Source organism: Cavia porcellus, unplaced genomic scaffold, assembly GCF_034190915.1.
Source record: "Cavia porcellus strain 051 isolate PalLab524CR breed Dunkin Hartley unplaced genomic scaffold, mCavPor4.1 scaffold_29, whole genome shotgun sequence".
NCBI lineage: Eukaryota > Metazoa > Chordata > Mammalia > Rodentia > Caviidae > Cavia > Cavia porcellus.
In genome coordinates, this window is record NW_026947512.1 from 44973051 (window position 1) to 44994710 (window position 21660).

The window sequence follows — 21660 nt, forward strand, 5'->3', positions numbered from 1 at the left end:
TTGTTTATGTTTAAGTGTTTCGTGCTTGCCACTTGGCTCCCTACAGTACTATCCTCCCTCTGACAGTACAGTTTGGGGCTGGGAGTGTAACAGAGTGGTAGGGTTTTGCTCAGCATGGCAAGGCCCTGGGTTTCATTCCAGCACTGGTAGGAAAAAGGCCCGTGCTTTAGTGGTTATTTTTTCTTGCTGTGCTCAGGATCCAACGCAGGAATTCACATGCTCTAGGTGCAGCACTATCCGCAGTTACTTCTGCAGCCCCATCCAGTGACTCAGTATGCTCACAAAGCTGTGTGATGGTTGTGTCATCTCATGCTAGAACGTTCTGCTGCTCCTCACAGAAACACCTTACCACCTCCTCCCTTCTTCCCTACTCACAGCAGCCTCTACTTCAATCTCGGTAAATTTATCCAATTTGGCCTTTTTTTTAACAGACAATTTTTTTTTTCTTTTTTTGTTCTTGCAACCAGGGATTGAACTCTCAACCTCATGCCTGCCAGGCAAGCACTTGTAGCACTAAGCTAAATCCTGGGCCCTTGTTTTTGACATTTTATATTGTTCATATACTCGTATAGCCTTTTGTTCTGGTTTTTAGCAAAATGTTTTCAAGGTTTACTCATTGAATATATTTCAGTCCTTCTCTGACTGAATAACATCCATCCAAGCCAGGCGTGTAGGATGTGCTGGTAACCTCAACACTTGGGAGTCAGAGGCAGGAGGATCTCTGAGTTCAGCCTGGGTGCAAAGTGAATTCAAAGCCAGGCTGAACTACACAGTGAGAGTCTGTCTCAATAAAACAAAACAAAACAAAACAAAAACAAACCACCACCAACAACAAAAACTGCATTTTGTAGATGTACCATCAACTGGTAGAAATTTAGGTTTTTTTCCTATTCAGTTGTTATGTGCAGTGTTGCTGTAAGGAGTCATGTGCAAGTGTTTCTGTGCAAATCTGTGTTTGGTTTTCTTAGGTCTTTGAAGTGGAATTATAAGGACGTTATTAACCCAATGTTAAAAATTTGAGGAACAAATAAATTTTATACATCATTTCTTCTATATCTTGATCAATACTTGTTACTTTGTGTTTCTTTTTAATATAGATATCTTAGTGGATGTGAAGCACGTTTGATTTGCAGTTCCTGATGACTAATGATGTTAAGCATCTTTTCATGTATTTATTAGTTATTTGTATACCTTTTTTGTTTGTTTGTTTTTTGTCTTTTTGAGACAGGGTCTCGCTATGCAGTTCAGCTTGGCCTTGGGCCCACTTTGTAGCCTAGACTAGTCTCGAACTTGCAACGATCCTCTTGCCTCAGCCTCCTAATGGTCCTCCTACCTCAGCCTTCTGTCATTTGTATATCTTATTTATTATTTGCTTTTTGGTTTTTTGAATCAAGGTCTTGCTATGTAGTTTAGGCTAGTGTTGAAGATAGTTTAGGTGGCCTTGAACTTGCTATAATCCTTTTGCCTCAGCCCCCCAAGTGCTGGGAATAGGTGTGCACCACCATGCCTGGTTTGTTTATCTTGTTTACAGAAATGCCTATTCAGATCCTTTGCCTATATTAAAATTTTGTTATTTTGGCTTTTTTTTTTTTTTTTGGCTCTCAATCAAACTCAGGACCTTGTTTTTGCCAGGCAGGTGCTGGCAAGTGTGCCGAGCTATATCATTGGCCCAAAATTAAGTTATCTTGTAATATATTTTAAGCATTCCTTGTAAATTACATACAAGTCTCTAATTAGATATGATTTGCATATACATAGTTTCTTGCATTCTGTGGATTGTTTTTTCACTTTCCTGATGGTGTTCTTTGAAGAATAAAAATTTTTAATTGTGCTACTAAAGTATAATTTGTCTATTTTTTCTCTGATGCTCTTTTTTTGGCATTATATCTAAAGTTTTGACTAACTCAAGGTCACAAATACTTATTTCAATTTTTTCTGAGACTTTAAAAATTAGCTAACATGGCATGGTAGCACATACCTGTAATCCTAGTACGTGGGAGACTGAGGCAGGGGGGTCACTGTCATTTTGAGACAAGCCTGGACCCCATAGTGAGTTCAGGACTAGCCTGGACTTCATAGTGAAACCCTGTCTCAAAAAAAAACAAAACACAGGCTCTGGTGGCCGAGGACGGGAGCCACCAGTGTTTACTGGGACCCACGTCATGCTGGGACCTGGAGCACCTGGAAACCAAGCAACCCCTCCCCCTTGCCTGTTTTGTTTTGTTGAATTTCAGTATACATGAAAGTATGGACAGCTGTTTGGAAGAGAATGAGAGACTCTACGACAGCCATTAGGGATTTCCCTATTGTCTGGTTTTGAAGACCTACAAGCCTTCCTCATTCAGTTCAGATCAGTTTTATACCATGTCGTTTTGTATGAATTCTCTGTATGTAAAGATATGGACAACTATTTGAAAGAAAACAAGAGACAATATGATAGTGAAGATTTCAGGTCATCTAGCCTTGAAATTTATATCTCTTACATTGCTTTCTTATGTCCTACTTTGTTCTGTTTTGTTGTGTTTAATTTTACCCCCTTTAAAATAAAAATTAAAACACAACTGGTTCGGTTTTTATATTTACATCTAACAATTCTTTTTGAGTTGTGTTATAAAGCAGGATCCAACTTGTGTAAGTGTGAGGGGGGGGGTACTGGGATTGAACCTAGGGAGCCCTGAGCTACATCCATAACCCTTTTAATTACTTTGAGACAAGCTTTCACTGAGATGCCCAGGTGAGCCTTGCACCTGCCATCCTTCTGCCTCGGCTTCCCAGGCAGCTACAATTATAAGCATGGGCTGTCACTTCTAGCTCAGTGTCGTTTTTATGCATGTTCATGACTGTTTATCTCAGCAGATCTGTTTCAGGAAGTTCATCCTCCATTGTATTATCTTAGTACCTTTGTTGAAAATCAGTTGACCATAAGTTTAAAGATTTTATACCTCAACACTCAGGTTCATTCCATTGATCTATAGAATGGAAATCAAGTCTGTCTTTAAGCCAGTATCAAAATTTTTTCATTATTGCAGCTTTGTAGCAAAAAAAAAAAAAAAAAAAAAAAAAAATTGGATGGTACTGGGAATCAAACTCAGGCCTTGCGCTTGCCAGATAGGCGCTGTGCCACTGAGTTATATCCCCAGCCCTGTAGCAAATTTTGAAATTACAAAATGTGAAGCCACCAGCTTTCATCTTTTTCAAGATTATTTTGCCTATCCTGAATCTTCTGCATTTCCATATGACTTTTAGGATTAATTTGTCAGTTTCTGCCAAAAGGACAGCGGGACTGCGTATTGGTTGAATGTGGAGTTTGGAGAGAGCCTGAGGGACAGAGTCCCTTCGTGTCTTAAACCACCTCGGTGGCATTAATTTCTCTCATTTCACTGAGTGATCTTACTCATAAAGGTTGTTTTTTTCTTATAACATTTTCCCCCTTGGGTAAAATTTATTACATTTGTATATTACATATTCATATGTTAAAGATTCAATCAGAAATTAGTAATGACTTAAAAGCTACAACAATAATGTGAGAGAACCTGTGGATACAGCATACAAGCTGTTGAATTTTAAAATAGTCCAGAGGTTTCTAGACACATTCCATTTGGAATTAGCACATGCATTTTTTCTGGTGAAGCATGGCACGGACATTAAGCATCACTGTCCTGAGTGAGACAGACACTTGCAGTGGTTTGCACAATGACTGGTTTACTTTTTTTTTTTTTGGTATCAGGAATCAAACTTAAGACCTCACGTTTGCCAGACAGGTGCTGTGCCACTGCTCTACATTCCTGGCCCGATTTACTTTTTTTTCTGATTTACCTTTTAGAAAATGAAATGATGTTACTCATTTGCCTTCCTGCTTCCTTTTTGTCATGTGATTCTTCTTTTTGATGAATTTTCTAATCTTGAAGCTCTTAAAAAAATTCTAATAAACCAAGAATGTGTAATTATTTTTCTTTTCTTCAGGCAGCGTCTCTCTCTGTAGTTCAGTTGGGCCTTGAACTCACGGTGCTCCTTTTGCCTGTGTCCCGAGTTCTGGATTGCAGGCACCACCATGCCTGGCCTCTTGCATTTTTTTCTGAGCGTCTTGGAGACATTTCTGAACTGTCAATCCCTGGTCACCCTTGCAAACATCTTCAGCAAGTGCAAGGCTAATGCATGTTCTTGTGATTCCATGTTCTTTTGTAAATGTGCATGTTGCAGCTTTCCACATGGTGGTTATTTGGGAAGGAAGGTAGGGATGAACTCATGAGGAGTCAAAACCAAAAAGGAATTTGTGTGGTGAGCACGCAGGTTTTCTAGGGATGGTTGTGTTGGTGCGAAGTCCTCTCACTGGTCATGAACACAGTTGCTGCTATGAAGCTTCTTCCCTGTCCCACCTTCTTGTCTCCCCGACTCCTCCTTCCTACACTCTCTCTCCCTTTCCCTCCTCTTCTTCATTTCTTTTTCTCTCTTTTCCTGTTCTGAGGCAGCTCTCACTGTTTCCCAGCCAGCTTCAAGTCTGAGATCTCCTTGCTCAGCCTGGGTGGGAGCTGCAGGCTGCTCTCCCCTCTGCCTTGTGCCGCGGAGAGACCGGCTGTGTGCTGTGTGCGTGAGGCTCTCTGATGGGGAAGACACTGTTGGCTTTCCGCAGTTAGGACACAATCCTGCATGCCTGGGGGCAGAAACGCTCCCATAGACAACTGAAGACTTGCAGCTCTACATTAGCAACCTGTGGTCCAAAAAGACATTGGTTGAACTTAGAGTATTTTAAAACGTGCTTTAAGGGAGAATTGAGTCATACCAGGAGCTGAGTAGGGATACTGCATGAGAAAGCAGTTGGTGGGTGACGAGACCTGGTATTTCCAAAAATGGGTGTCAGTGACATTCAAGTTGATGTTGACTGCTGATTATTAAGAAGCCTTGGAGTATTGTGGTACGTCTTTCTATTTTCCAAGAGTGCTGGAGGAAGCCATTTTTGCTTGGCCCAAGTCTCTGTTCTCTATCAGATGGGCAGGAAACCTACCAGTGGTGACTCTTCGGATGAGAGACCTGACCACTTGTTCTCCATTTTGGATTCCATATCTACATAGTGGCCCATGAACTGTGAAACAACGTTTGGAAAGGATATTCCAAGCTGTGCAGTGAAATGGTGTGTAGTGTGATATTTAGAAGGACTTCTGTTAGCCTTTCTTTGCACAGGGTGGGGAAGGGCTTCAGACGGGGTCTCACTATATAGTAAACTTGCTTAGGGAGCTCAGGCTAGCCTCAAAGTTACGGAGATCCTCTGCCCTCAGCCTCCCAACTGAGACTGTAGGCTTGTGCACCACCATCCCTAGTTTGTTGGACTTTTGACTGTCAACTTAAATATGCTGCATTTCTTCTAGAATGAAGAGCAGCAATTGTAATTAGGCTGAATTTAAGAGTGCTGTCTCTTAATTTCTGGAATTCAGAATGAGGCTTTTATGGGAGTTCAGATAAATAGGGTGTTAAAGATTTTATTTAATTCATATATTTACTCAGTGTCAGATTTCTTATGTTGGTATATCAACTGACAAATTCAAAATTATAACTTCTCGTTTCTTAGGCACAGGATTTCCTTGGATACAATAGAAGTACAGAGAGTCCTAGCAGAGCCCACAGGCAAACCTGGGGTTTCATGTAACCATTTTTTTGGTGGTGGTGGTACTAGAGATTGAACCCAAGGAATACCATGCTACATTCCCAGCTCTTTCAAATAATTACTATTTTAAGGCAAGCATATTGGCACAGGCCTGTAATCCCAGCATACTAGGAAGCTGAGGCTGGAGGATCACAAATTTGAGCCCAGCTGGACAATTTAGCAACTTATTTAGACCCTGTCTCAAAGGGGGGGGGGCGTGTGCTGGGAATTTATGTCAGTGGGAAAACTCTGGGTTCACTTGCCAGTCCTGCAAAACATGACGACAAAAAAATTACTGTATTTGAGACTCAATACGTTGTTCAGGCTGTCTTTGAATTTACGATCCTGCTACTTTAGCTTCAAGTAGCTGGGATTATAATCATATGCCATCACACCTGAATTATATAGTATAAGCTTTTTTTAAACTATAAAAAAGTTACAAAACTTTGTTAAATATTTAGAAAGTAAAGAAAGGAATAGAAACACCCTACTTGTGCTATCTTAACATATTACTATTTTGGAACACTTTAGCGTTTTTCAATCACGTATTCACAACTTTATTCTTTTCTATTTAACATTTTATTTATTATGTGCTCTTTTCATTGGTATAATAACAGGAACTCTTTCATTTTATTTTAAAAATTGTTTTTTGGTTTTTTTTTTTTTTTTTTTTTTTTTGAAACAGAGTCTCATTATATATTTTAGGCCAGCCTTAAATTCACTAGGGTAGCCCAGGCTGGCCTTGAGTTTGCAGTGAGCATCCTGCCTCAGCCTCCCAAGTTCTGGGATTATACTCAGGTGTCACCACACCTGACTCTTTCCTTAACATTAACGAGAACTTCCAAAAACAGTGGTGAGATTCTGTCTCAGCCTCCCTGAGTATCAGTATTTGACAATCTGATACTCATCTTTGGAATGTTTCTTGGAGTGTTTTGAAGCAGATTCTGGATATCCTATTATATGACTTGTAAATAAATCTAAGTGTGTATCTACAAAAGATAGTCATTTGAAGCCAGGGATGATAGCCCATACCTTTAATCTCAGCACTCAGGAGGCTGAGACAGCAAGATTACCCCAAATTTGAGGCCAGTTGGGCTCATACATAGTGAGTTCAAGGCCAGCCTGAATTACACAGCAAGACCTTGTCTCAAAAAACAAAAAATGAAAAAGGTCATTTTAAAAACACAATACCATTACAACTTAAATACCAAATAACTTAAAAGGAAAAAAAAAAAACCTAAAAAGAATTAGTACCATTAATACCATCTGGTCAGTTCCAACAGTAAACTTTTAAGGCTCAATAAAGTTCTGAAATGAGTAGGCCCTATTCTGCATAATCATTCCATTATTATAGGACATTAAGTTGTTCACACTTTCATGTGATTATAAATAATGCTGCGATGAACAACTTCATACTGATGACTTTTTCTCTAGTTGGTTCATTTTCTTAGGGAATTGAATTATAGTACAAAAAGTCACATGGTGTTCTATGAAGGACCTCTTAGTTCAGGGTGAAAATCTTCCAGCCCCTTAGAAGCCTTAGGAGCTTTAACAAAAAGGGGCTCATTGCCCTCCTGCTTAGATAGTGTTGCTGGCTTTCATTGTAGCTGGCCCTGCAGGGAACTCTGGCCGCTTCTGTCTTTGAACCTAAAGTGAGAAACACTGTTATTTTGAGACAGAGGACAAGAAACCTTGGTTCTTTGTTTTCACTTTTTTTTTGTACTGGGAATTGAACTCACAACCTCATGCTTGCCAGACAGGTGCTGTGCCCCTGAATTATATCCCTGGCCCTTTGTTTTTACTGTTTTTAAAAGGTAAATTTGAAACGAATAGAAAACATTAAGACAATCATTAAATTGAGGGTTTAGCTTTATTCTTGTTGTATTAAACTGAGGGTTCTGAATCTGGATAGCTGATGGGAAAGTGACAGGCCTGGGATGTAGCTCAGAGGTAGAGCACTTGCCTAGTGTATATAAGGCTCTTGGTTCAAGCCCCAGCCCTGCAGAACAACACAACAAAACGTGCACAGTAAGCGGTATATGAGGAATTGGTCACCGTTGATGGTGCTAGTGTCATGCGGGAGCAGGGTAGTGATACAGCATGAAAAGCATGGACTTCACAGTCAGACCTGGGTTCGCCCTCCATCCCGCTCTAATGGCACTGGCCACAGTGATAATGTAAATCATTACAATTTATTGAGCATACTGTGTACCAGAGATTTATGTCATCTCAGTTAATTGTCATGACAACTCTGCAAGATCAGCACATTGTCTTCATTTCCCTGACAAAGGGAACCTACAGCAGAGCTGGACCTGCCCCAGTAGCATGGCACTTTCTCCGGCCATTCTCCCATGACTGTCCGGATCCTCTCCCTAAGCTGTGGGTGGAATGCTAGGTTCCCTTAGGGAAAGATTTGCGGAAAGCCCTGCTTTCAGATCACCCATCATTCAGGTTTGCGGAAAACCCTGCGCTCAGATCATCCACCGTTCTGTCCCTCCTTACTCTTCCATTGCTACACTTTGGACTGTGCATGAGTTCAGTGTGTAGCATGGGGTTTACGTTGGGGAGAGAAAGAATGCTTTCAAGCTTGTGAAAGTACTTCATCTCTTCATTACTGATTTCTTTCTTCCCAAAGTTTTCAAGGTTAGGCATGAAGGCAGGGCATATGGCTCTTTAGCTCCTCTATCCATTATCTTTTTTTCTCCTCCTTTTGCTTTTTTTCAGAGTTTGAATTCTTATGCAAATGGAGCGTATGGTTCACCGTATCCTCCGGGTCCAGGGGCAAATACTGCCTCCTACTCGGGGGCTTATTATGCACCGAGCTACAGTCAGACCAGTTATTCCACCGACGTTCCGGGCGCTTACCGTGCAGTGGGCAGCAGTCCAAGCCCGGTCTCTCGGTGGGTGTATCCACAGCAGGACTGTCCGAATGAAGCCCCACCACTCAGGACACAGGTGCCAGGATATCCTGCTTCACAGGTGAGTAGGTTTCTGGGGGGGGGGGGATTCAGAGCCTTTGCCTCTTGAATTGTAAACAGTGGAGCTATGTTTGTTTATACCAGTGCTATGCTTTAGGTGTTCAGAGATGTTTCTTCAGCAGTGGAGGCAAGGACAACTTTTGTTGTTGTTGTTTTGAGACAGGGTCTCGCTATGTGTAGCTCAGGCTTGCCTTGAACTCACTATGTATCCAGGCTGGTCTCAAACTTGCAGGGATCCTCCTGGTTCAGCATCCTGAGTGCTAGGATTACAGGTGTGTGCCACCACTCATGACTGGCTGGCAGGGACAGCTTTTATATTGATACTTTTTGTTGCATCTATTCCAGTAACTGTATTTTGGCTGAAGACATTTTACAGATGTCAGAATTGTAAAGTTTTTAAAATAAAATGAACCTTTTAAAGTTGTTAGATTTATGTTTTTAAGTATTCTGTGAATGGAACCATGTTTATTTCTCTGTTCATTTCAAGAAGAGTTCTAAGATGTCTTTATTTTTGCTTTCTTGTAGTATGTGGGCCATCAGTGGGACTCTTCTGTGTGTGCCATCTATTGAATTTGTACACTTTGCTCCCCCGAGTTTGTCATCAAATCTGAGCCTGGTTATCTTTGGAACCAGGTTTCTTCAGACATGGAGAAGTTATTTTACTGGCATCTCAGACCTTGCCTGTCCTAGAATGATGTCATTCCTTCTTTAAGCTTGGAAGCAGTGACAAGCTATTTCTTCCTCTTGATTTAGAACCCTGGAGTGACAGTGCCCCATTACCCCTATGGGGACAGTAATCGCAGTGTTCCACAGTCAGGAGCAACTGGACGACCCCAGGAGGACGCCTGGGCTGCTGCTGGCACTTACGGGATGGACACCCATTATCCCTGGCCTTCCGCCGCGCCTTCAGCACCGCCGGGGAGTCTCTACCTGACCGAAAGTACTTCGCCGTGGCCCAGCAGTGGCTCTCCTCAGCTACCTCCTTCACCTCCACCCCAGCAGCCCAAGGCAGGTGATGCTGTCATTCCTTTCGTGCTGCGAGTTAGAAAGCACAGGATGGAACTTCTCTGCACTGGTCTATGTAAAATGGGGCTAGCTGTGAAAAGTTGGTGATTATTACCTATCGCTTTATCTCAGCCTTATTCTACCTCCCTTTCCCCCATGCTCACACTTTATTTTTAGGAAATGTTTCAAATTCACATCTGTATTATTTGTTTTAAAACAAGATTTTACTGTGTAGTTCAGGCTGGCCTTGAACTCACTGTATTTTCATTGTGTGGCCTAAGTTGCCTTCGAAGTTGTGGTAATCCTCCTGCCTCAGCTTCCTGAGTGCTAAGATTACAGGTGTGTGCCAACACATCTGGCTTACATTCTTTTTTTTTTTTTTAACAGACAGAAACATGCTTTTTCTGTTTTCTGTGATACAGTTTGACTATTAAATACAATCAAAGACTGTATTTTACTACCTCTATTTGTAGACAGAAGACAAAATCCATGTGTAATATTGACAGTATCAGCATATACATTCTAATTTTAAATTAAACCGCAGGCTCAGACATCAACTGCTACGAGTTGCGCTCCTTCTCCTGGTCTGTCGGAAGGGTTTGACTGGTAGGAGAAGAGTGCTTGACTCTTACCCTCAAAGTCGCTGGCTGGATTGTGAGGCGGTAGACAGATTGTGAGGTGTTCATGATGCCGACCTGCCTCGGGGCAGGTGGCAGCCATTGTTGGAATTCTCTGCCTTTTCCATGACAGGAGACTCCTGTCGGGTTCCCTCAGGTAACTGAAGAGGGAGTCCGGGTTTATCGGTGAGGAATCTGATTTTCACACGTCCTCCTGGTCAGGGGAAGGATGTGGACTCACAGATGTGATGTTGGTGGATTCTCACTTAAACTGCCCCCACTCTTTTCTCTTCTGTTCCCAGGATGCCTCCTATACCTACAGCCTGTCTGATCAAGGCATGAGCCGGCACAGCTTTGGGTGCAGTGTCCATCAGTACGAGTCCGGAGGCACCGTGAATAGCAACCACTCGGAGCCTTTGGAGTCCCAGGTGCAGTACAGCGCGGAGCCCCAGCTCTACGGCAGCACCGCCAGTGAGCAGCCCTGCAGCCCAGAGCGGCAGGATCACCTCCCTGAAGAGCGTTTGCCTCCCAGTGAAAGTACTCCTCCAAGCATTAAAAAAATCGTACATGTACTGGAGAAGGTCCAGTATCTTGAGCAAGAGGTAGAAGAGTTTGTAGGTAAAAAGACAGACAAAGCATACTGGCTTCTGGAAGAAATGCTAACAAAGGAACTTTTGGAACTAGATTCTGTGGAAACGGGGGGCCAGGCCTCTGTCCGGCAGGCCAGGAAAGAGGCTGTTTGCAAGATCCAAGCCATACTGGAGAAATTAGAAAAAAAAGGATTATGAGAGGATTAGAATGAATTGGAAGCCATTACTTGGCCAAAGAACTCTTTGATTTTGGTTAGTTACAGATGTTTTGAAATGCCTGTTGATGTCAAGAAGCAATACATTCCAACCTTCCTTTGATCTGAAATTTGAAAAACTGGCAAAGAAATAGAAGAACATTTCATTTATGAGTCTTTTCAGTTTTCAGACGAATGAATGTAATAGGAGACTATGGAATTGCCTGTACTGCCAAGTAGACTCACTTCTCAAGGAAGTTTAGATATTTGCAAGCTGCTTCTTATCATCAGGAAGGAAAAATAGTGACAGGTTATTAGGAAGCGAGGAGAGGAAACTGGATATAATCTGAGACAAACATGTTCTGTTTTTGTGAACATATGACTAACTTGTCACATTTTTGTACATTGTGACTGCTTTGAGCTGAGCACTTCATGTGTAAATTACAGCTTAGACTTTAGCCTTCTTTGACCTCTGTTTTGTTTTGTTATTTGCAGTTCACAAATACAGTATTATTCTCTACTTCTTGGTACCATTTTGTAATAATATGTTGAATTATCAAGAGACTGTCTTGGCAATTCTAAATGAATTTGTACCCTTTCACAGCTTGAATATTGTAATGTGTAGTGACTTCCTAAGATAAACTGTCTTTTTTTTTATAGCTAGGGTTAGAATTCTTAGCATTTTTACTTTTCTTCCTCCTTTTTAAAATTAGTATTGGGGAGTAAACCCAGTGCACACTAGGCAAGCTCTTGCCACTGAGCTACATCCCCTGGCTCTTTTTATTTTTGAGTTAGGGTCTTGCTGAGTTGCCCAGGTTGGCTTCTAACTTGAAGTTCTCCTGCCTCAGCCTCCCAAGTAGCTGAGATAAAGGCATGTACCACCATGCCTGGTTAGCCTTTCTACTTTTCATAGCACATAAAAGGCACATTTGGAAATAGCATTGACATAGAAATGTCAGTGTATTTTGATAAAGATACACTTTTAAATTACCTTTATTTTTTTTAACAAAATATTACTATTGCTGCTTCTATAGATAATCTTAGGGTATAGATTGAAAACAAATGCTGCAGTGAGAGAAATGACTGCAAAAAGTAATAAATATGATCATTTGATGATACTGTTCTCCCTTTCAGCTGTTAGTTTCATCAGTGAAGATCCTATGGGCAGATTTCAGCTCAGTTTATACTTAAAAATGAGTACAGTAGGAGATTCATGCTCAGGGAATGAATCAGCCATAGCTAGAGTGGGAAATTATTTTCTTCTTTTAAAGGTAGATTTGATGTTTACTTTGTAGAGTAAATTTCATAGACAGAATTGCCTGTTTCATAAAAAGATGCTAATTGCTATTAATAATAGTCATTTTTGAGCCAAATTTCAGAAAAGGATATTGAAGAGTCTCAGATGGCATCACTTGGGTAATGCTATTCCATCATACAGAGAAGACTTAGGAAAAGCACTTACCTTTTACATCTAAAGTGGGCTCAGATCTATACTGTCTGCTTTCAGAAAAACAGCTGTTTCTTAATAAGATACCCAAGTGATAATTTTTCTTTCACCTAGGTGCCAGGCCTCTTGGCTATACTAAATCTATTAGTCCTCTCCTCTATTCAAAATAGAACCAAACCAGTAAAAACATATTAGATGATGAGAAGAAATGTAAGAATGTTGATTGGATCTTATGCTTGGGAGGTGGTTTTGGTTTTTTTTTTAGATGGGGTCTCGCTATATAGTTCAAGTTGGCCTTGAACTCACTATGGAGCCCAGGCTGGTTTCAAACTCAATCTTTCTGCCTCAGTCTCTTGATTGCTGGAATTATAGGGGGATAAGTGAATTTTGCTGAATAATAGGGTGATAATTTTATTCTAGAATTTTTATTTTTGAGCTCATATAGGAATATTTTTAAGTTTTTCTATGAAAATTAGAAAATTAGACTTCAGGCTGAAACTTTAGAAGAGAGAGAAACTTAAATCTAAGTTACCTATGAGGCCCTTTAAATTACTAAATGCCCAACATGCCAATTTTCATGAAGTCTTGATATATATATAAATATGTATGTACAAATGTATATGTTATGCAAAAACATACATAGATATGTGTATCTTTTTAAAGTTATTTTTAAAGCTTTTAGTATGATTTTAGACTTACAGAAAAGTTGTACAATAGAGTTCCTATATACTCGTCATTGACCTTTTCCTTATGTGCATTTTACATCAGCCTTTGAGCACTCGTTAAATTAAGAAACTGACCTTGCTACAATACAACACTGCTAACTAGAGAGTTAAAAGTAGAGATTTTATTAGGCTTTTTACTAATGTTCCCTTATCGTTGCAGGATCCATTCCAGGGCCTAATCTCGCCTTCCCTTGTCACGTCTCTGGTCTGTGACAGTTTGTCCTAATGGGCTGTATTTCTGGTGTTGTGAAACCAGTCATTATGCTAAGGTGGTGTCTGCTAGGATTCTCTACTATATATCACTGTTCTCCTTTGTAATTAGTAAACATTTGCTAGAAATCCCTTGAGACTATGCAAATGTCCTGTTTCGGCTTCACCCTTTGCCACTTCCTTGTGTACTATCCACTGGCAGACCTTGCTTGTAGCAGCTACTACTGTGATAGTCGATTGGTGATTTTCTCCTTTTCTCATTTCTTCTATATTTAATAACTGGAATTCTGTAAGGGAGAGTCATCACAACTAGGTTTATATTTTTAGTTATAGTAAGATATTCAGGATAGGTACAAATTTAAAATTTAAAGATGTATACTATGTTAAAATGATTCTAAATGCAAGTATCAAAGAACTGAGTTGGTAACCTGTCTCAGAAAATAGAAGGACTTTAAGAAGGAAAATAATATTTATGATTTGTAGAATTGTTTTAACTTTTCACTTGGTGTTGACTTTAGAGTGAAATTTAAAAAAAATTTTTTTTCAAATTTCACATTTGGACTTTGAAAAATTGCCTAAATTTATATTATTTAGGGGGTCATTTTTGTCAAAATCTTAAATAAAGTTACCCAGACCTAGCATGATCAACACAGCTATGTTTTCTTTATAGTAAGCCACAGTTGTCCCAAATACAAACATCAGTATAAACCTTTAAAAGAGTCAGCTGCAGTGGGGCATCTATGGCATGGATTATGCTTGTGTCCATGTACTGGTGCAGAATTCTTTTAATGCTCTAAGAAGTGAGGTTGGAGAGCAGGTCTCCAGCTGATTAATGTAGATAATACTGTTTAAGCATATTTTTTTTAAAAAATTGAATAATATAGATTAATTGGCATTTTAAAAAATATGTTGAGGAAATGTAGAGTTGAGGGCACTTTTTTCTTAAACGTTGTGAGTTTACCATAATTCATGCAAGTTACAAGTAACCAGTCAAGTCTGTGAAAGCAGAATTTTTCTGATTCCCACACTTATTTTTCTTGTTTTGAAGACAACCAGTTTCAAATGTGCAACACATTTAAAAATATATTTTGATATTTTTAAATAGTACAATTACGTTGCTTTTTCTTTACCTATCAATTTTAAGCCTTTTTTTCTGATTTTTTATGTGGCGGATGAGAAATTGGGGTTTATCTCTTGGCCCCTACTACTCACACATCGCAGCCTGCCCTCCTCCTCTTCCCTACGCCTCAGTATGGTTATGTAGTAATCTCTCTGTAAATGTTAACCAGAGCTCTGCCAAGTAATAAACTGTGATTTCATTTCCTGAGTAACTATATTCCTCGTAATTAGTCATTTGTCTTCCTTTTGTTTGCTTAGGTACTTATGACTGATTGGACCACATACCCTCTATTAGCGGTCTGCATCTTCTCTTAAGGTGCTCTGTTACCTGTTGTGTCCACCTCTTTAAGATGTCTATCCTGGAACTTTCTCACAAGAGATCTGGTGTGTTCCTGATGCAGACTGTGACCCTGGAGTTTTTCTTCATGGACACATCATCCTTTATTTTTGGAATGGGGTCTCACTGAGGAGTCCAGGCTGGCCTCAGAATTGTGGCAACGCTCTGGGTTCAGCCTCCCAACTGCTGGGATTCCACACCATCCCTGGTGTGTCTTTGTCCTTTTGAGGCAGGATATCGCTGTGTAGTTAAGACTGTCCTTGGGCACCAGGGGACCCTCATGCATCAGCCTTCTGAGTGCTGGGATCACAAGTGTGTGTCACCTTGTCAGCTTTTTATGTTTCTCTTATTGTATTTTAATTTTTTTTTCCTTTTTTGTAGCATTCTGCGGACTGAAGCCAGGAGCTTTGCACTGAGGCACATCCCTAGTCTCTTTTTTTTTATCTCTTACTTTGAATCAGGATCTTGCTAAATTGCCTAGGCTGGGTGATCCTCCTGCTTCAGCCTTCCAGTGGTAGGATTTGAGGCAAGCACCTCCACCCCGGTGGGGTTTTACCTTTTTTTTTTTTTTTTTTTTTTTGTGGTTGTAGTATCTTACATCTCTGAGGATATTAATGATGATTTTTTGATATTTTGTCTTTCTGTATAATAAATTTCCAAAGTTGCTTCTTTCTTGCATTTAAAGTCTCCATCTTGATCATGTTAGTATTTCTCAGATGTCTGTTCTTAGTTGTGTTTTTTTACAGTGTGATTTAATTGTACTGGAAATTCAAAATTCCTTCCAAAAAATTCTGCTTATTTTTGTCTTTACTTTTTTGTCTCCATAGCTCTTCTCAGTATCCCTTGTGGATCAAACCCAGGGATATTTGCCACATAATCACCTTTTGTTTTTTGAGACAGATTCTTGCTAAGTTTGCCCAGGTTGGCCTGGAACTTATGATCGTCCTACCTCAGCCTCCGAGCGGCTGGATCCCAGGAGTGCGCTGTCACAGTTGGTGGCACTGTTTCACCACCAAGCACACACACACCTGTGCTATGCACACGCCTCACATGCCAGTAACCACTGTATTGCTGACTGTATTTCTATCCCTGATTTACTTGTTCTAATCTTTCATTTGTGTGTGGTTGTAGGGGGGAGAGATAATTAAATTCTAAAATTGAAAAGTGCAGACTAACTGGATATTTTTCCCTTTTATGTGCAACATAAAGTTTCACGCTGTGGAACTTCAGGAGTAGTGGTCATTGATCAAACGTGAGGCAGTTACAGGCCAGAGTCTTGTGACAGTTTACATCCCTCTGGGATCAGGACCGATTTTCTTCAGCCAGTCCTTAAATGTTCTTTCATTTTGCAATTAATTCATGTTGTAGCCAAGATTAGGATTTTCAGATAAAATACAGGATTCCTACCTAAGTCTGAATTTCAGATAATTAATTTTGGTTGTATGACTCAGGCAATATTTGGAACACATACTAAAAGATGATTTCTTGATTACTTGGAATCTAGGTTTAACTTGAGTATTTTTAATTAAAATTTTTATTGTGAGGTAATTTTGATAGAATTACATGTCATTTTGAGAACTTTTACATGCTGGATACGGTGGCACCCATCTGGATTCCAGCATTTAGGAGGCTGAGGCAGGAGTATTACCACGAGTTTGAGGCCAGCCTAGGTTACATGTTAAGTTTAAGTACAGCCTGAATTTAGCAAGACCCTGTCTCAAGGATATTAAAAAAAAAAAAAAAAAGAAAGAAAAAAGAAAAACAAAATAACAGACATCTCATGTACCTTTTACCTAGTTTTTCCCCGTGGTGATATGTGGCAAAACTTTGTTGCCATGTCCTAGCCAAGCTACTGTGACACTGATGCAGTCAAGGTTTGGAACACTTCGTCACCACAAGCAGCCCTCCGTTGACCTTGTGTAGCCACGTGCTTTGCTGACTCCCCTATACTAAACCCTGGGCAAGGTCTATTTTCTAATTTTTGTCATTCCAGGAATGTTATCTAAGTGGGACCATAGAGACCAGCTTTTCTTTTTTTCTCGAGATTAAATTGTTTCCTGTCTCCACAGCTCTTTGCTGTGTACCGGTGGCTGTGCCTCAGTCTGTTAGTCACCTGTTGGAGGGTATCAGAGACACTTCCAGTCTGGGGCTGTCATGAAGAAAGCTGCTGTGTACATTCACACACAGCTTTCTGTACAGACTGCAGTTTCCACGTCTTATGGCGTGTAACACCAAGGAGTGTGGTTCTGGGTCCTGTGTGGCAGGTTTAATTTTTTTAAGTAACCACTAGATTTTTCCAAGTTGTTGGCATCATTTTACATTTTGCACTAGAAGTATGAGTTTGTTTATTGTCTTGTCAGTACTAGACATTGTCACTTTTTAATTTTTAGCCATGCTGGTAGTTATACAGGATTGTCTCATACTGTGTGTGTGTATGATTTTCCTTTGTAATTCTCCTTTTGTAGTTCAGAGTGGCCCTACATGGCCCTACACCCAGGCTGGCCTCAAACTCACCCAGAGATGTTCCTGCCTCAGCCTTCAAACAGTTTATATTTTCTTTTCTTTTTCCTTTTCCTTTTTTTTTTTTTTTTTTTTTTTTTTTTTTGTCTTTTTGAACCTGGGTCTCACTGTGCAGCTTAGGCTGGCCTTGGGCTTACTTTGTAGCCCAGGCTGGTCTTGAACTTGCAACAGTCCTCCTGCTTTAGCCTCCCAAATGCTGGGATTACAGGAGTGCGCCACCGCACCTGGCTTTGTTTACATTTTCTTAATGGTTAATGTCTTAGTTTCTTTCCTGGTTGCTGGGCCAAAATAGTCAACACCTGAAACTTCAAGGAAAAGAGGTTTCTTTTGGCTCACATTTTAGAAGTTTCTGTCCTTGCATGGTTGGTGGTATGAAGGAAGGACTAGGGCAGGGAGAATTCTGATCACCTCCTAGAAGCCAGAAAGCAGAGAGCACTGGGAGGAGCAGGGGAGGCAGATGTGCTAGGCCATACCCCAGGGACATCTCTGTTCCAGCCAGTCGTGCCTCCTCGCAGCACAGTAACATTTCACTGGTGGACTCATCACCCACAGTGTAGCACCCTCGACACCCAGTCTTCTGAGCACACCTGTGATCACACGGGGCTTTGGGGGACATTTAGGTAGAAAGCAAAACAAGTAGTGAAGTAGAACATTTTTGCATGTTCTTATTTGCATATTCATTTTCTGTGAAGTATCGATGTCTTTCCCTATTTTCTGACTGATTTTTTTTTTTTGAGACAAGGTCTCTTAGTTTATCTGATATGCACAGGTAAAAGTAAAGGAGGAAAAAAGGTTTATTTAGTTCACTTAATAAAGATTTCAGTCTATAATCAGTTGTCTCCAAGGCAGAGTGGCAGAGGGGTAGCAGTTCATGGCGGCAGAAGACAAAGCAACAAAAGAGAGAAAGAAAGAGAAGCTTCTTGCAGTTCTTTATATCATATCCAGTCTATTCTGCATTCAGCCACCTTTGAAAAATCCCTATGACTGCATGGGCCTTTAGGGGGACATCTTAGGCACAAGCCATTACATTCCACCCCTGGACCCATCAAGGACTCAAGCATAATCCTTTATGCAAAAACATTTAGTCCATCTCTTAAAGAGTTACCAAAGTCCTAACAGTTTCAGCATTGCTGAAAAGTCCATATCTCAAATCTCTTCTGAGATTTGCACAAACTCTTAGCTGTGAGCTCTGTACAGATGAAAGTTAGATACTTCCAACATTCAGTGGCATAAAATAGACATTTCCATTCTAAAAGTTACAAATGGAGTACAAAGGAATGGGACCCAGGGAAGTCAAATCCCTGTAGTTTCATGTGAAGAATTTGAGGCAATCTGTGGTAAGATGTGAGCACCAAAGCGCTTGGGGGGCCCCACCCCTATGGCACTTTTGGTGGTTGTAGCTCCCACAACTGCTCTCTTAGGCCAGCTTTGCTCCCTCCTTGCAGCTTTCCTCAGATCTATGTTCCTGGCTTCTCCAGACTTCTAGGCTTTCCACCGCATCTTTGGCTTCACATGCACAGCTTCGCACACTGCCCTCTCAGGAGCACATTGCCTGGCCTCCCAGGCTTTCTGATACCTGGGTGGGAGCCTTCCCAATGCCACAGCCCTTCTTTTCTGCATGGACCTAAAACCACTGCCACAAAGATGATGGATGGTCTGCTGCCAGCAGGAACAGCAGCCAGGCTTCCCTCTCTTAGTTGTAGGGATTGATCGCCTGCATTACTGAGCACTCTGAGTCCAGTACTGAGGAACAAATTCTCTAGGCTGCTACCATTCTGGACCATGGTAGCCTAGAGCTTTCTTAAAGCAAAAAACTGTCACTTTTGCAATTTTGAGGCAGCAAAAAGTGGAGTCCTGCAACTTTTCTCCTGTTTCTTAGCAATCAAGCTCTCCTCTGCTCTACCTTTACAGTTGACAGCTTTACTGGAACTTCCTTTCTGGTCAAACTCACAATGTTGTAAGTCCTTCTGCTGGGCTCTTTGCTCTTGATTCTGAACATAAATCTAGCTAAAAAGCCCCCAACAGTAGCTATACCACTGCCTTAATATTAGAGTGCCTTGAAATTTCTTTTACCAAATTAATTAGTCTACCACCCTTAATCTTTAGTCTCAGACAAAGTCTCTGGACATGAGCAAAATGCAGGCAAACTTTCAAGCTACACATTATCTAGAGTTCAACAGCCAGTGCAATCATTTTTCCCAACAGAAACCTCAAGAGTGTGGTCTTTATAGGAAGGATTTTTTTCAGCCTTCTGATCTAAGATCAGAATGTCCCATACAGTACAGCGTAAGTGGTCAAGTTCTGCTTTTTCAGCTGGCATCTCTGAATCTTTCATAATTCTTCCCTTTTTCACAAGCCAGTTCCAAAGGCTCTTGAACCACATGGCCAGGTGATGTCACAGCAACAACCCCACTCCTGGTACCAATTTTTTTTTGGTCACGGATACAAAATACCCAACACCCAAGGTTAAAGGAGAAAAGGTTTATTTAACTCCCAGTTTGTAGAAGTCCATATTTGACTAGCTCCAAGGTAGGTTGGCTTGGTAGTGAACATCATGCTGGGCAGAAGGTCGCAAAGCAACAAGAGGGAGGCAGGTCACTCCTGCAGGCTATCTAGACTGCAGGGGCGGGGCAGCCAAATCAGTCGGTGGGATAGGTTAGCAATCACACTTCTTTTAAATCAGTACTGGGGACCTGAACTCACAGCCGCCTGCTTGCAAGGCAGGTGCTTATATGCCGCTGAGCAAACCCCCAGCCCCTAGCAATCACACTCTTAACCCCGGCATCACACAATGTAGATTCAGCCACCTCTGAAAAAGCCTAAGGCTGTCTGAGGCTTTGGGGAGACATCTAGACAAAACCGTAACAGTCTTGCTGTGTAGTCAAGGCTGGCCTTGGCTCACCACCTGCGTGCTGGGTACTGTGCCACCATGCCTAGGTCTATTTGGATTATTTTAGCAAACTTTTTTTTTTTTTTTTTTTTTGGTGGGATCTTGCTTGTAGTTCAGGCTGGCTTTGAGTCCCCCTGTGTCAGCTCCTAAGTACTGGATTACAGGGGTGTACCATTACTCCCAGCCTTTAATTTTAGGGTGTTTTAGATCTGCAGAAAAATTGTGATACTACAGAGTTCCTCTCATCTCATTCCCTACACCCTTTCTTTTTTTTCAAATCATTTATTTCAAAGATGAAAAAATTTCAAAACACATCAATTGGAGCAACAATGCCTAACATTTTGTATCCCTAACATTATCTCATTTCTAACATTTCAGTGTAGTTGTTTGTCATAATTGGGGGACCGATACTGATACATTTTTATTAACTAAATCCAAACTTTTTTTTTAAAGGTTTTACCTAATATTTTTTTTTGTACGATTCCTTCCAGGATATTAAATTACCATTGAGTCACCATATCTCCTTAGGGGCATTTTGGTTGGCACAGTTTCTGTCTTTACTTGCTTTAGGTGACCTTGACAGTTTTAAGGAGTACTGGTGCTATATTTTGTGTAATGTCCCTCCCATGGGATTTGTCTGATACTTTTATAATTTTCCGGCTGTGGGTTTCATCCATCGTATTAAGGATATATGCTATGTATGATTATAGTGTTGATGTTTTAAGTTGCCTTTCTGAGGTAGTTTGTCAGGTTTACCCACTATATAGTGACTGTTTTTTTACCATTTCATACTGCAAATGACGTGATGGGATTAGTTCCCTGATCAGTCCATCATACATTGAAAATATAGTAGTGAAATAGAAAAGAAAATATAGTGAAGGCCACAAAAAGAAAAGTTATTTAGGAGCCAAAAACTTGAGAAGAATTTACAAGTAAACTTATGTTTTTGTATGTGGCTGTTAGTCTGTAAACAGAATGTGCCATAAAAATTTTTTTTCTCGATTTAAGAAATAACAAAAAAAGTTCTCTAAGCATTCCCTGAACCCCTGACTTATAATTCGGTTAGGAAATTGTAAATTTATTTAATAACCAAAGGACTGAAGTCTTCCAGAAAGTGAACCATTTATGGGAGCTGGGAGATCTGTGACTGAGCATCCACTGTGAAATTCATCCAAACATTGCGGGATTATGTCCCTTCATTTGGAAAAACCAAAAACCTGGTCTCCTTAGTTTCCAAATCCCACCCCGCGCATGTGTACATCTTCTAGACTATTTTTCTGCCAGGCTCCCAGTCCTAATAAAACGAGGCGAATGAGCCAGAGCTCCGCGGCCCTCGCAGCGCCGAAAGGCGTCCATCCGCAGCGCAGACGCGGGGTCCGCGCCCGGAGCT

General features: G+C 40.8%; 1 protein-coding gene across 2 annotated transcripts in view; it reads left to right on the plus strand.

The window, feature by feature from the left end:
- Positions 1-14740, plus strand: part of Bag4 (BAG cochaperone 4) — a 41241-nt gene extending 26501 nt beyond the window's left edge. For both annotated transcript variants that reach the window (XM_003462877.5, XM_063239835.1), the window contains 3 exons: positions 8363-8617; positions 9370-9624; positions 10541-14740. In XM_003462877.5, coding sequence (XP_003462925.2) covers positions 8363-8617; positions 9370-9624; positions 10541-11026 — 996 coding nt within the window. In that variant the 3' untranslated portion in view covers positions 11027-14740. The remainder of the gene's footprint in view (positions 1-8362; positions 8618-9369; positions 9625-10540) is intronic.
- The last annotated feature ends 6920 nt before the right edge of the window (positions 14741-21660 follow it).